The 14,891-nt window shown below is 45.8% G+C and overlaps 1 protein-coding gene across 2 annotated transcripts in view; it reads right to left on the bottom strand.

Annotated features, from left to right (window-relative positions):
• Positions 1-14,450, bottom strand: part of Tsnax (translin associated factor X) — a 17,884-nt gene extending 3,434 nt beyond the window's left edge. The window contains exons 1-5 of one of the 2 annotated variants that reach the window (XM_021169752.2): positions 14,230-14,450; positions 13,818-13,922; positions 11,727-11,841; positions 6,966-7,096; positions 2,546-2,673 (exon numbers count right to left, since the gene is read on the bottom strand). In XM_021169752.2, coding sequence (XP_021025411.1) covers positions 2,546-2,673; positions 6,966-7,096; positions 11,727-11,841; positions 13,818-13,922; positions 14,230-14,245 — 495 coding nt within the window. In that variant the 5' untranslated portion in view covers positions 14,246-14,450. Of the gene's footprint in view, positions 1-2,545; positions 2,674-6,965; positions 7,097-11,726; positions 11,842-13,817; positions 13,923-14,009; positions 14,077-14,229 lie in introns of those variants that run through there. The other variant, XM_021169753.2, reaches the window with a different exon arrangement.
• Positions 14,451-14,891: the final 441 nt, after the last annotated feature.

Raw genomic sequence — 14,891 nt, 5'->3', positions numbered from 1 at the left:
CCCATCTTCACCTCATCTGTACTACAGCCACGCCCATCTTCACCTTCTATCCTCCAGTGTCAAAAGACAAATTATCTCTCTGCTTGTGTGAACTTAACTCCCAAATGACCTTGCCTCTCCTCCCACCTCTCCCAGGACTTTGCTTCATAAAATGCTTGTCTCTTGGCAAGGTTTTTATCTCTCTCTAACCCTCGTTTCCTCCTCTGTAAACAGGATTATGTTAGCTACCACAGAACTCTTTTTTATGGATTAAATAAAACAATATTCATTAGATTCTTGGCATAACGTGCAACCCAAGAACACACCACCTCTGTCATGTGCGCCTCTCTCCATCAGGCTCTTTCTAGCCATGAGGCGTGAGTTGTGAGCACTGTGTGCGGAATGTGGCTAGGTGAAGCTCTAAGCACGTTCTGGGCAGTGGGCCTGCAAAGGCATCCAGGAAAGAACCATGCAGGGTCTGGGAGCTAATGAAGCCACGTTAGAGTCGCACAGGCTGAGACTGAGAGACAGGCAGGCCGCAAACCACACACAGAAATCTGCACTTCACTTCCAGGTTGTGGGGTCTCTGAGAATTAATTAAGGAAGTGGCAGGGTGGACTTTCATTCTTACTTGGGCTGCTGTGCATCCCCAACACAAACATTAATCCTGCTCAAGACCCTTCAGAGACACTGAGGCCCACAGTCCGTGAGGAGAAACGAGGCCTGATGCATAGCAGGGGCCAAAGAGCTGCTTAAGGGCAGGAAGAGGAAGCCTACAGCGCGCTCCCTACCACTCTGATGCTGTGAAAGCCATCATAAAGGTGTCTGGGTTTTCTAGCAGCCAAGACCAGGAGATACATATGTGTATATAGCAAACAGCAGGTTGTAGGAGATGAGAGAGGTGTGCATTTCAAATGCCACTTAAAAGGATGTATTTCACAAAATAATGGTCTTTGTTATTACACAGAAGGGTAATAGTTACAAGTTGATTTCAGAGAAACAGGCATAAACAAATTTAAAGTAAAATTTGTCAAAATAAATTCTGCTTTCTGAAAATTATTAGTAAGGAAAATTTTTCTTGTTTTTTTTTTTTTTTTTTTTTTTTGGTTGTTTGTTTGGTTGGTTGGTTTTTGGTTTTTCGAGACAGGGTTTCTCGGTATAGCCCTGGCTGTCTTGGAATTCACTTTGTAGACCAGGCCGGCCTCAAACTCAGAAATTCGCCTACCTCTGCCTCCCGAGTGCTGGGATTAAAGGCATGTGCCACCATGCCCGGCTAAAAGATTGCTTAAAGTACAAATTTTGAGCTGGACACTTGCGTGTTTAAGAGGATGTCATCGTTAATGTACTCTCACAAGGAACATTTATCCAAGTCCTGGCACACAAGCTAACGTGTCACCAGGTATCATCCCCTCTACTTCCTATGGCTGAAATTGGCATAGTGTTTATTAAAATGATTTTGGCAATATTCTCACAAGCCAAGTTAAAAGGAAAATTTCTTTATCAAATTCTCAGTATTTTCAGCACTAAGAACCTAGTGCTAAAGGGGAGCTCTTTGTGAACACAGGCTCAGCTTATGTAAGGTGTGCATCTGGGTCATAATCTCCAACGTCCTGAGACAGCCAACACTCAACCTGCTTTCTCCCCACTGTCTCTCTCCATGAACTCGGGAGGAGCTGCTTGCATGCAGCAGGACGAAGCTGGCCACTTCTGTGATTCCACTGTGACCAGGTAAATGGGCCAAAGCCATGACTGCCTGTGTCTCAGTTGGCCCCTGACAAAGTGGAGAACAAGGCAAAAGCCGGGCAGACATAAACACACTAGAGGAGAGTTTCCTGTCATGCCAAGTCAAGCTTTTTGGCAAAAATCTAGCATTTTATTTCACATCCTGTCATCTTGACTTCTAACAGTTTCTCTGTCTGCCTATCCTGACCCCAGTTCATATTTTCAAAAATTAATAAAAGGAGAAAATTGAAAAATAGTATTTATCCTAATATATGTCAGAGAAGGGATCAAAAGCCCACCTAGTTCCCTGAATGTCATATTTTCAAATCCAAAAGGGGAAAGAAGTACTTCTTAAAAGCCAAAATGCAATGGGGTTTCTCTCCTCAATTCAGAAGAGCTGGGCAGCTGTCTGTAAGCACGCTGTGTAAGTGACAAACTGGCTCTGGCCATGGGACAGCCGCTTTAACATTGAACTCCGTTAAGCAAGCACTGCTTCATTAAAAACCTTTATAAGTCAAACTCTTCCATAAAGTCCTTTGCGGTAGACAGACATACCCAGGGTCCCTCCCTGTATGTCCCTCCCTGTATGTCCCTCCCTGTATGTACCCCAAGCAGCACTGGGGATGCCAAGCGCACAGACCAAATTCTAAACCCTCAGATGCGATGTGCTGACTTCCTCACTGTCTGAACCACGCCTCTGTCTCTGTCACCAGTGGGGACACTTAGACCTATCGTCCCTGGGGAGCCCTAGCACACCCAGCTTCAGGAAGGCAGAGTCTCCACCAATCACTATGCTGCTGTATAAATCATACGATAAAACGGAAACATGATTTTAAATTCTCACAGTCTTGCTCTCTTTCCCACTGTCTTCTGCTGTAAACGTCAACTGCTTGTTAATCTCTTCCATACTGATCAATGAACGAGTTTTGATGAAGTGCTGAAAAGAGACAGCCTCCACGTATTCCTGCAGTCCTGAAAAAAAGAACAAAGGAGGTTACTAGGAACAAGAGCTAACCTACCAGAGTGTTGCCATAAAAATGGGGAAGCTGATGGTCACCAAGCAGGGTCAGAGTGTGGTGGATGCCATGCAAACTGTGACAGCCCAGGCAAGACACACAAGCCCTCCAGGGCCTATGTACCAAGGCTCAAGGATGTCACCAACCCCTTTCTATAGCAGCCAGGATGGTGACCTGGAACACATGTCCTAATTACTACTATGTGCCTTGGGTGTAACAAGCATAAAGTAATTAAATGAGGGACTTTCATTTATAAACATTACAGAATAATTAAGAATTGGGTTTTAAGCCGGGCAGTGGTGGCGCATGCCTTTAATTCCAGCACTTGGAAGGCAGAGGCAGGCAAATTTCAGAGTTCAAGGCCAGCCTGGTCTACAGAGTGAGTTCCAGGACAGCCAGGGCTATACAGAAAAACCCTGTCTCAAAAACAAAACAAAACAAAAAAACAAAAACAAAAAACAAAAAAAGAATTGGGTTTTAGGAAAGACATACAATAAATAAGACTATGACGGAAAGGCACTTAACCATAACAGGCACAGCTTCTCAGTGGAAGGCGGTCGGGGTTACAGCTACACATCACTATGAACATACCAATGTCACAACAACACGTACAAATGGTTACAAAGGTCAATCTCACGCCATGGATCCTATGCCCACCGAGTCCCCCATAGCGCTGTGTTGCACCCTAGGCTTCCACTGTTGTGTCTTCTTTCAAACACCAGCTCTTTTGTTAAACAGGAAAAATCAGAAAGAGATCTCCTAGGCATGCACGGTAGCTCACGGGTGTCATTCCAACATTCTGGAGGCTAAGGCAAGAAGGACAGCCCAAATTCTTTTTTTTTTTTTTTTTCGAGACAGGGTTTCTCTGTATAGCCCTGGCTGTCCTGGAATTCACTTTGAAGACCAGGCTGGCCTCGAACTCAGAAATCTGCCTGCCTCTGCCTACTGAGTGCTGGGATTAAAGGTGTGTGCCACCACGCCCGGCAGGACAGCCCAAATTCTTATCCAGCCTTGACCATATATAAGCCAACCTGGATTACAAAACTGCCTCAATCAAGAAAAGAAAAACAAACAACAAAACCTGTCATAACTGGGCACTGGACACAGGCCTGTGTTCTTATCTCTTCGGAGACAGAGGCAAGAGAATCAGAGGTTCAAAGCCAGCCCCAGCTATATCTTGAGTTTGAGGCCAGCCTGGGCTACATGAGAACCACTTTCCAAAAAGAAAAAACAAAAACAAGTAAAAGATTAATTAATTAATTAATTAATGACTTAAGGTTTGTGCTATCTCACAAAGAGTTCAAGGACACCCGGCCGCAGACACTGAGCAGCACTCTGGGTCTCATGTAGGTAAAAGGGTGTTTAAACAAGTTATGTTTCAACTTGATGAAAAGGACATCCGTTATTTTCAGTGTATAATCCCCAAGGTGAAACTTTTCAGCCCACTGCCGTACGCGGAACAATGCCTTCCCTGTGTCTGCCTTGGAGGAAATCCAAGAGGAATTATTTACAGATTCTGCTTCCAGTAAGAGAGAACTCTGGAGGCTGCTTTTATGTAATTGGTTCTTTTTCTTTTCATCCCCTTAGAACATACACAGGGAAGCCCAGCTAAAGGCTTCTGATTCCTTCTTTTCATTTTCATTGTACCTGAGCCACACACAATCAACCTTACTTCACACCAAACCTAGGCCGAGAGTGAACACCTGAGAGAGCTCAGCTTGCTTTGCAGGATTTTCATTTCCTTAGAAAATTGTTTACCACAGGTATGAGCCCCAGAGGGACAGAGGCTATGCTCACACAGAGACTTGCAGGCAGATATAAACAGCAGCATCCCTCACAAAGACCAAAGAAGGTAGAAACACTCCAAGGCGTGCGTATCCCTTGAAAGACAGGCAAAATGTGGTTTATCTGTTCCTGATCACACATACAAAGGACTGGTGCACGCTACCACCCAGATAAAGCCTGAAACCATCATCTCCATGAAGGACATTGTACAATCCTGTTTGTGCGAGATGTGCAGATGAGATGACACCAAAGAGACAGTGAATTCCTGGCTGCTAGAGGTTTCCTTCAGAACCAGTGTCATCCTTATGGACACAATGTTACAGAGTTCAGAATGAAATGTCAACTTTTTGAAGCAGGATTTCAGAAAAACAAAGGAATGTCTAGAAAGGAAAGAGAAACTGGACTAAAATCCCCTCCTGCAGGTGGACATCCCACCAGTGCACACCAGACATCCATCTAGAAAACAAGTCTACTTGGTTTCTTATACAAACGCTGAAGCACAAAAGGCTTAAGGAAGTTCTTCTGAAACTCACAGTCGCCACCACTGAAGTTTGTAGCATGGAACACTCTTACTAAACTGGGAATAAGTAATCCCTGTGGTGGTTTGTATATGCTTGGCCCAGGGAGTGGCACTATTAGGAGGTGTGGCCTTGTTGGAGTAGGTGTGTCACTATGGGTGTGGGCTTTAAGACCCTCATCCTAGCTGCCTGGAAGCCAGCCTTCTGCTGGCTGCCTTTGGAACAAGATGTGGAACTCTCAGCTCCTCCTGCATGTTCCTGCCTTGATGAGGATGGACTGCTCCTCTGAACCTGCAAGCCAGTGCCAGTCCAATGTTGTCCTTTATAAGAGTTGCCCTGGTCTCTTCACAGCAGTGAAACTCTACTAAGGCAGTCCCCAAAGGGTTCACTGTATCATCTCCCATTTCAACACAATTTTAAATTGTAGCTGTTTTACTCCCAGGTTGAGGCCGACCTCAGGGAGTGTCAGTTCTATGCTGGGTTTATCTGATGCTGAGTCAGCAGGTTAAACTGAATCTGGAAGAAAAGAGACCAACGTTGTCAAAGAGACCAATGTGAACTTTGTCAAAATTCTCCTGAAGCCTCCATTTCCTTACTCATAAGTGGTAAAAAAACAATTTAGGGGACCACAAAAGCAAAAGCTGTGGCTCCAAGGAAGACAGACTCTGTGTGAAGAATCTCCAGGGCTCTCAGCAATGGCACACATTACTGAGGCAGAAGAACGGACACTTTGTACCACTTCAAGGCCAGGCAAACAATGTGGACAGTTATCTATTTTAGAAAACAGCAACCTCTAGCTGACCACAGACACTCATCTAACCCACCATTCACATTCTTGAAAAAAATATTCACAACATGACTTAGGAGCTAAGCAATTTACTTTACACATGCAAACATCTCAGAACGTGGTAAGTATCAGTGATACAAACTGAGCTAAAACAATACAAAAAATTTTTTAATATGAAGGACATTCGCTGGGCGTGGTGGCGCACGCCTTTAATCCTAGCACTCAGGAGGCAGAGGCAGGCAGATCTGAGTTCGAGGCCAGTCTGCTCTAAAAAGTGAGTTCCAGGACAGCCAGGGCTACACAGAGAAACCCTGTCTTAAAAAAAAAAAAAAAAAAAAAAAAAAAAAGGACATTCCCCAACCTGTAAACTTCTCAGCAACAAAAGAAGTCATGGAAATGTCCTAGGTTGCTTATTCCAAGCAGTTAATTGTGCATGTACTTGCCCAGCCTTGCCTTTGGACAATTCACAGTCTACTCTCAGTCAAGGTATATTGTTGAACCATGAGGCTATTGTCTGTGCTCACAGACCTCTCAGGGAAACACTGTGCCTGCTACCAACACCTTCAGTTCAAAGCCAGATCTATTTTATCTTCAAGTCAAAAGAACAGCCTTTCAGAGAAATAGCAAAACAAATAGTTACCAATTACATCAGCAGCTCTTTATAGCATCCTACTGTCCACACTATAAATACGTTTGTTTATTGTCCTAAATGTAATTGAAGCAACTTTCTCAGTCTCAGAAGCAGCGCCATGTGGCTGCTGCACCCTGAGCTTCTGTCCAAAGCTTCACTGTGAAGCCAGGCGAGGTACTGTGCACTAGCCATGTTATGGAAGGACAGAGAGGTCAAGGCCAACCTTGGCTGTAGGGACTCTGAGGCCAGACTGATCTATAGAACTTGAGAACTTCTCTTTAAAGTTCTTCACAGGGAGCCAGTAGACAGCTCAGTGGGTACAGCACCTGCCACCAAGCCTATGTCTAAGTTCAATCACTGAGCAGAAAACCGGTTCCCACAAGTTGTTCTCTTACCTCTGCACATGGGCCACAGCATGCATGCAGGTACACACACACACACAGCTGTTTCTCTAAGCCATCGTCAGTACCACTTCCAGGGGTGTCCATACAAAGCGACACACTGCACCTGCGCTCCACTAGACTCACCTGTAGTGACGGCTCGATGGAACTGGTGCATGTCTTCCCCCGACAGCTCTTGGGCTACCTGCAGGATCTTCTGTCTGACACCATCCAGCTTACTTTCTGATTCAGTCAGTATCTCCTCCATATCAGGAGCACTAGAAAGACATTAGGAACCTTCAAGACATCAGCCTTGTGATCAAAACGATAAGAAAAATTGTATTCAAAACAATCAGCTTCTGGACTTGGCTGCATCCACCTAAAACAACTCAAAAAAAAAAAAAAATCAATAGAGCATGCGAACAATGGTTTCAAACCCTGCATCAAGCACGCGGCCATCAAGCAGAACAACAATCAGGGCGAGGACACACCCAACGTCCACCTCCCGGCCTGGAAGAGTTCCCTCGTGACAAGGTAGGAAGGAAGAACCTAGGCAAAGCCAACGTCCTGAGTTGAAAAGTTGAAAGTTTAAGGAGGTCACGAGCTAAGGTCATGACCTAAACATGCAGGGCTGAGAGCAAGACAAAGTTGCAGAGCAGACAATGCTTGAGAGCTCTGCACTGTACAAGAGACTTCCCCAAGTCTGCAACTGAGTACAGGTCGCTGCAGACAAGTACAAAACCTGTGGCCGGGTCCTTGAGGCCACAGAAGAACCCAGAGTGGGCAGGCAGAACAGTCCCCACAGCCTACACACATCAGCACTCACTACAGATGTATGAACCAAAGTTCTTCAGGCACCAAGAAAACTATTCCAGGTGGAAATCAGGAATCCATGTGCCAAGTAGGAAAGAACATTAGAAATGGTAACTGCAGGAGCAAATATACAATCTGTTCCTTGTCTCCTGAATCACACTGTTTGGAGGTAAAACAGTGTCCTGCAGATATAACAGAGAGGTAACAGGAACTCCCACAGTGGCACAGAAAGCTGGGCTAGTATGGAAAGGAAGCCTCCTTACACATATAAGCGGCTCAGCCTGGGGCAGAGTGACATGTGAGCAGCCCACATTCTCTAATGCAGTGCAAGAGCTGACAGGCACAGCAACACAGACCTGGATTCACCATGTTACTGCCATACAGAAGCATGGAAGGCAACTGTAAGTCTGCTACCCATGAGTTTCAGTTAGCCCAGTACTGAGAGATGATCTAGACTACTGAGACAAACATCACACATGAGTAAGCAACCATGCATACATGCATACAAACACACCACACACACACACACACACACACACACACACACTAGAGGGGAGTGGGGTACATCTAAGAGAATAAAAAAAGTTCAGCCCAGGGCCACTGATGGCTGAGGAAGTGAGGCACATGCCGTGTAAGCCTAAATACCTGAGGTTAGATTCCTAGAACACAGGTCCAAGAGGAATGAGAGAATCCACTCCACAAAGTTGTCCTCTGGCTTCGACATGCAGATAAATAATACATAAAGTAATGCTAAAAAAACAACAATAGTTGCTGAATGGTAATGGCACGTGCCTTTAGTCCTAGCACTCAGAGGCAAACAGACCTCAGAGTCTGGTCTACAGAGTGAGTTCCAAGACAGCTAGGACTACACAGAGAAACCCTGTCCTGAAAAAGCAAACGAACAGTTCTTCTTCCCTTCCTGCTGGTGCAGCTGCTTGCTGTCAAAATGGGCAAGTTCATGAAAGTGGTGCTGGTCCTGGCTGGATGATACTCTGGATGCACAGCCGTCATTGTGAAGAACATTGAAGATGACACCTCAGACTGCCCTTACAGCCATGCCCTGGTGGCTGGAGTTGACTGTTAGCCCGCCAAAGTCACAGCTGTCAGGGGCAAGAAGAAAAATTGCCAAGAGATCCAAGATCAAGTCCTTTGTGAAAGTTTTTAACTACAACCACCTCATGCCCACAGGGTACCCTGTGGATATCCCATTGGACAAAACCGTTGTCAACAAGGATATGTTTAGAGACCAAGCTTTGAAACACAAGCTTGGCCAGGCGGGAAAACAAATGGGTTTCCCAGAAGCTTCGATTTTAGGTATATTTTTGTTACGGTCACTAAAAATTATAACAAACAAAAAGATTAGTCGGTTCAGAATGTGGGGATGTAATTCAATGGGTAAAGTACTCACTATGGAACCATGAGGGCCTGAGTTCAGATGCCTGCACCCTAAGAAAGCCCAGCCACAGTGTTGCACATCTCTAACTCCAGCGCTGTGGTCAGAGGAGCACACAGATGACTGGACCTCAGTGCCAGTTTGGGCAAAGTAGCAAACTCTAGGCTCAGTGAAAACCCTATCTCAAAAGACTAAGTCAAAGAACAGAAGGTATCAGAAGAAAGACCTACCCTCCGTGTGCACCTGCAAACACACTTAATGCAAACACACTTACATACAAACACACACACTCAATCCAGAGAAAGGCAGAAGCCAGTATGGTGGTACACACTACAGGTCTACCACAAGAGAGGCTTAGGCAAAAGAGTCCTGAGTTCAGCCGGGACTACAGAGACCACGGCTCCAAAGACGACAAAGTGCTGGAAAGAAGACTCAGATGGGAACGGCAGCTTTACAGCAAAAAGGACAAAGGACCAAAAACAGACAAAGCAAAAAAAGAGAGAGAACCAAGGGGCTGGAGAGATGGCTGAGTGGTTAAGAGCACTGACTGCTCTTCCAGAGGTCCTGAGTTCAAATCCCAGAAACCACATGGTGGCTCACAACTATCTGATGACCACTTCTGGTGTGTCTGAAGACAGCTACAGTGTACTCATATAAGTAAATAAATCTTAAAAAAAAAAAAAGAGAGAGAACCAAGACCTATCATTAAACATAAACAATCTTATAAGCACCCCCACTGGCTGTCATAAATTGCTAGAATTGATTTTTAAAATGCAAGAAAAACAAGAAATCCAACTTAAAAGTAGATATAGCATTGTTCTGCTTTGTTTTTAAAGGAAGCTGATGTGGTTTTATGTCTCTAATCACAGGACTTAGAAGGTGGACACAGGATTATAAGATCCTGTCTCAAAAAAGAAAATCAATGAACAATGGAGCCAATGGCCAGAAATGAAATTGTAGTTAAAATAAGATAGTACTTGCCAGTATGTGCAAGGTCCTGGGTCCAATCACCACGCAAAAAAATCAAAGAATTTTATTATTGGAACAGAATGCTTCAAAAATACTTTGAATAGTAAAAATGCAATGAATTATATCTGTTCTTCACTAAACAAAGATACATCCACCTCCCTAGAGGCACCTGGAATTCATCCTGGGGAGCTGGAGGCAGACGAAGGCTGAAGCAGACTCTCTCTGCCCCACACAGGACAGAGAAGCAGAAAGAGTGTGGCGGTGAAAAGCTCTTCAGGCTGAGCATCCCTGAGTCCTCGGGGCTCCAACCCACTGCCTGCCTGCTCTGCTCTGCTCTGCTCTGCTCTGCGCAGTTCTTCCAGCCCAGACACCAGAGGAAACCTCCCCAGAAAACCAAGACAGTCCCCCTGGAGAGAGAAAACGCAAAGCAAGAAATGCCACGGCTCAAAGAGAAGCTGTTAAAGAACTGAGCAGTGGCGGCACTGCACACTGTAAGAATGCAAAAGCAGACACACTATCTTACAACAGGAACAAGAACCAGAAACACACAGGACTGCAATGAGTCGAAAACTGAATGAGAAATTAACCGTACTTTCACATCTAATTTATAAATCGTCTGATACTTTAATGTAATAGGCTCTAAAACATAATCCAAAATTTAGCATATTTTCCTCAGACTATCCTTATACATATCATGTAATATACATAAATGCACTATATATATATATGTATACATATTATATTATATGTAAATAAATGATCCAAACACAGTATGAAGTCCTTAGGTAAGATAAAAGAAAGAATTTTCCCTCCTATTTTCACAATATTGCTCTTGGGACCTTGAGAGATGGCTCAGCACTTAGGAGCACACACTACTTTTACAGAGGACCAGAGTTCACTTCCCAGCACCCATGCAGAGTGGCTCGCAACTCCAGGGATGTGACACCCTTGTGCAAATATCCACAGACATATACAAATACATTTAAAAACAAAAATTATTTTTAATATTATTTTATGTTTATGGGTTTTTGCCAGCATTTACATTTCTGCACCAGCTGTGCGCTTGCCCATGGAGACCAGAAAAAGACGTCAGATGCCCTAGAACTAGAGCTGCAGATGGCTGTGAGCCATGGTATGGGTGCTAGGGACTACGCAGCCAGTGCTCTTAACCACTGAGAGAGCTCCAGCCCCAAATCCTAACTTTAAAATGCAGCTGCTAGGATTAGCTGATACTGTTTAAAATTCAGAATATATTCTAATATCTGCTACTTACTATCTGCTGAGATATAAAACGTGTAACTACAATGTATCAGAAAATCCATTTTTATTTTTTTAATTATATTATACATGGGTGTATTTGTGTATGTGCATGCTCTTGTGTTTAATGTGTGTGTGGAGGTCAGTACCCTATTTGTGTGTGTGTGTGTGTGTGTGTGTGTTGTGTGCATGCATGCTCTCCTAATCCAGGATGCATGTGGAGGGAAGAGGCCAGCTTTCAGGAGTCCATTCTCTTTTCCTAACCCTGATCCAGAAACCCAACCCAGGTGACCACGCTTGGTGAGAAGCCCAGACAGCCACGCTTGGTGAGAAGCCCAGGCAGCCATGCTTGGTGAGAAGCCCAGGCAGCCATGCTTGGTGAGAAGCCCAGGCAGCCACGCTTGGTGAGAGAGAAACTCCTTTACTCGCTAAGCCACCACAGCAGCCTTCAAACAACCAATCAAACGTTTACCCACCTTGTAATCCTATGGAGAAGAAAAATTGTCCTCTTACTTTCCACAGTAATATCCCGGCTTAGCTTCACGAGTCTCTCATATTTGTCGTGCCTGGTGTCCAGCTCCTGCTGAAATGCTAGAACACGTTAAGATACCATGAGCATGAGTACTCTTTCCTCAGGCCAGCTGAGCGACAGGAAGAACACATGACACAAGGCAGATGCAGCCAACGCTGTAGTCACCCGCCTCCATGGAAGGCTTAACCAGCAGAACGCAGTGGTCAGGACACTAATTCTCAAAACAGAGTAACTGTACACTATCCTATCCGTGATGCACAACACCACAGAACTTTGGAATCCCTGGGAGTTTTCAGAACAATCTGTAAAGTGTTTTAAAGTGGCACTGGTTTGTAAATGAATACAACAAGCTACTTCACTATCATCTTCACAGTAACACTATCAGATAGGCCAATACAACCCTATCTCAGGAATAACATTGATGATCATGATGATGGCCTCTGGATTTTGTCTGACATAATAAATTCAAAGTTGGATGAAACAGAGTTCCTAGCCTCAAAGAGCCACAGGTATAAATAATGAGTAATTAAATAAAATATAACAATGATATAAATACATAGGAAAGGGTTAAGGGAACGATAACAAATGTCCCATGAGTGAATGGATGGTGTCTTAGTCAGTGTTTCTATTCCTGCACAAACATCATGACCAAGAAGCAAGTTGGGAAGGAAAGGGTTTATTCAGCTTACACTTCCACACTGCTGTTCATCACCAAAGGAAGTCAGGACTGGAACTCAAGCAGGTCAGCAAGCAGGAGCTGAGGCAGAGGCCATGGAGGGATGTTACTTAGTGGCTTGCTTCTCCTGCCTTGCTCAGCCTGCTTTCTTATAGAATCCAAGACTACCAGCCCAGAGATGGCACCACACCCACAAGGGGCCCTCCACCCTTGATCACTAATTGAGAAAATGCCTTATAGCTGGATCTCATGGAGGCATTTCCTCAACTGAAGCTCCTTTCTCTGTGATAACTCCAGCTTGTGTCAAGTTGACACAAAACCAGCCAATACAGATGGGAAGTGAATGAAAGTAACCATCATGTCCAAGGAGCCACTTGAGCTGGGTATCAAAGAGAACATGGTCCACTGGGCTGGTAATGAAAGCACTAGGTCAGAAACTAATCCAAGCTCAAAGAACTATCCACCCATAAGAGAAAGAAACGGGAAAACAGCAAATATGTGGGAAACGACCAGATTGTTTCATTCAGTATTCAGCCATGTCAATTATACCTGGTTTCCTCACACTCATGAAGACCACTGCAGGTGCTATGTTCTTTTAAAACTGTCCACATTAGCCGAGGGGGGGTAGGGGTGGCGCACCTAGCACTTGGGAGGCAGAGGCAGGTGGATTTCTGAGTTCGAGGTCAGCCTGGTCTACAGAGTGAGTTCCAGGACAGCCAGGGCTATACAGAGAAACCCTGTCTCAAAAAAACCAAAACAAAAAAGAAAACAAAAAACAAAAAACAAAACTCTCCACACAGTAGCTGGGACCCTTCTCTTTAGCAGTTTTTACTTTGCGTTACTTTTAACAAATGCAATGTGGCAAACATCTATATCCCAAAGCCCTTGACTATGATGGCCTATATTAACATTAGTAAACAGTAAAAAGGCCCACATAAAAAGCATTAAATGTTAAATAAGATGGAAATATCTGCCACATTCTTACCAACTGTCCTGTAACATCATCTTCATACTTACCATTTACTAGCACATATATTTATATTTAGAGTGTGCTGGGTTGGTTACTAGACTGGCAAAACTTATTTTGAGAAAGCACTCTGCACAGAACAGGAACTATTAGTAAATCTTGTACATATTTGTACACTGGTATTCTTGTTCTATTAACTTGGTCAAGTTATCCTGATATCAGAATGTTTAGAATACAGATTTTTTTTTTCCAGGGCAGACCTAGCACCAACACGAACCATTCAGGAAAACTAAGCCTTACATCAGCATGGACTAAAGGTTCCCTACCCGACCCCACACTACGGCGACACGATTGTTACGGTTACGGTTCTAATTCTCCTTATGGAAACTTACTTTTGAAGGCCAGCATCACCGGCGAAGACAAACTGGCATCCTTCCCCTCTCTCCTTTGGTTATGTGGGAAGGTGTCATGCTTCCTCTTCCTGAACCCTCCTGGTCCTTAGGCAGAAAAGAAGAGATGGATGGAGCCCTTGCGATGCCGCGCTAGCACAGCCCAGGCTATCCCCTTCGTCCCCCGGTACCCACAGGGCTCGACCTCTCCAGCCACACACAGGTCCCCAAACATGTGCACTGGTGCAGGGGTCGCACAAAACGCGGCTCGAGACCCCAGGCACCCGGCTGCGCTCTGGGTCGGTCCGCAGGGTCCCCGGGGGGGGGGGGGGGGCGTGCGATGGATGGCACTGTGACAGCCGAGCACAGGAGCCAGGCCCTGCCAGCCCCTCCCCTCCACGCGCCGGCCCCGCACCTTCTTTGCCGTTCATGGCCGCGGGGCCTCGGCTTGCACGCGCAGGGATCACAGCCGCTGGGCCAGCTCAGCGTAAGGCGGTCGCCGGACGCCGCGCTGAGCCCGTGGGTGACAGCGCAGACCACCCTGGTCACAGTAGGCGGCCGCCGGAAGCGGAGCCTTCACGCAGCCTCAGCCTGGAGCTGTGTCCGCCGCGGAGTCCCCTCGGCCGCACACACTTCCGGCCCGTGTCCCACACCGGCTGGGCGGGCATGCGGGCGGGCGCGCTCCTGCAGCAGCGCACGTTTCCGGCCCGGCTCCCGGCGCGCTCCCTGTGCTGCACATACTTCCGGTCTGTGTCCGGCTTCTCCCACGTCCAAATGCGTACCCCGCGCGCTCTCTAGGTCGCGCGTGCTTCCGGTGTGCCAGGTTGTGGTGCAAGCCGTTGAGTGCCTACCTGAGCTGTGTAGTCCTGTCGCGGGCAGCGGCCTCCTGTCCCCTCGCCCCTGAGCAGTCTCCTGCGTCCATGCATCCCCATGGCATGTGTTGGGTGTGTGGCACCTGGAAGTGTCGCAAGGTCTTCGAAGAGAAGCAGCTTTGGAATAGATGGACAGTTTGGTCACATTGTTAAGCCCTAAGGCTGTTGTTTGAGCAAATGCTACCTCACCTAGCTAATACCATTC

This window comes from Mus caroli, chromosome 8 (assembly GCF_900094665.2).
Source record: "Mus caroli chromosome 8, CAROLI_EIJ_v1.1, whole genome shotgun sequence".
Lineage (NCBI taxonomy): Eukaryota > Metazoa > Chordata > Mammalia > Rodentia > Muridae > Mus > Mus caroli.
This window is presented reverse-complemented; position numbering and strand designations above follow the sequence as displayed.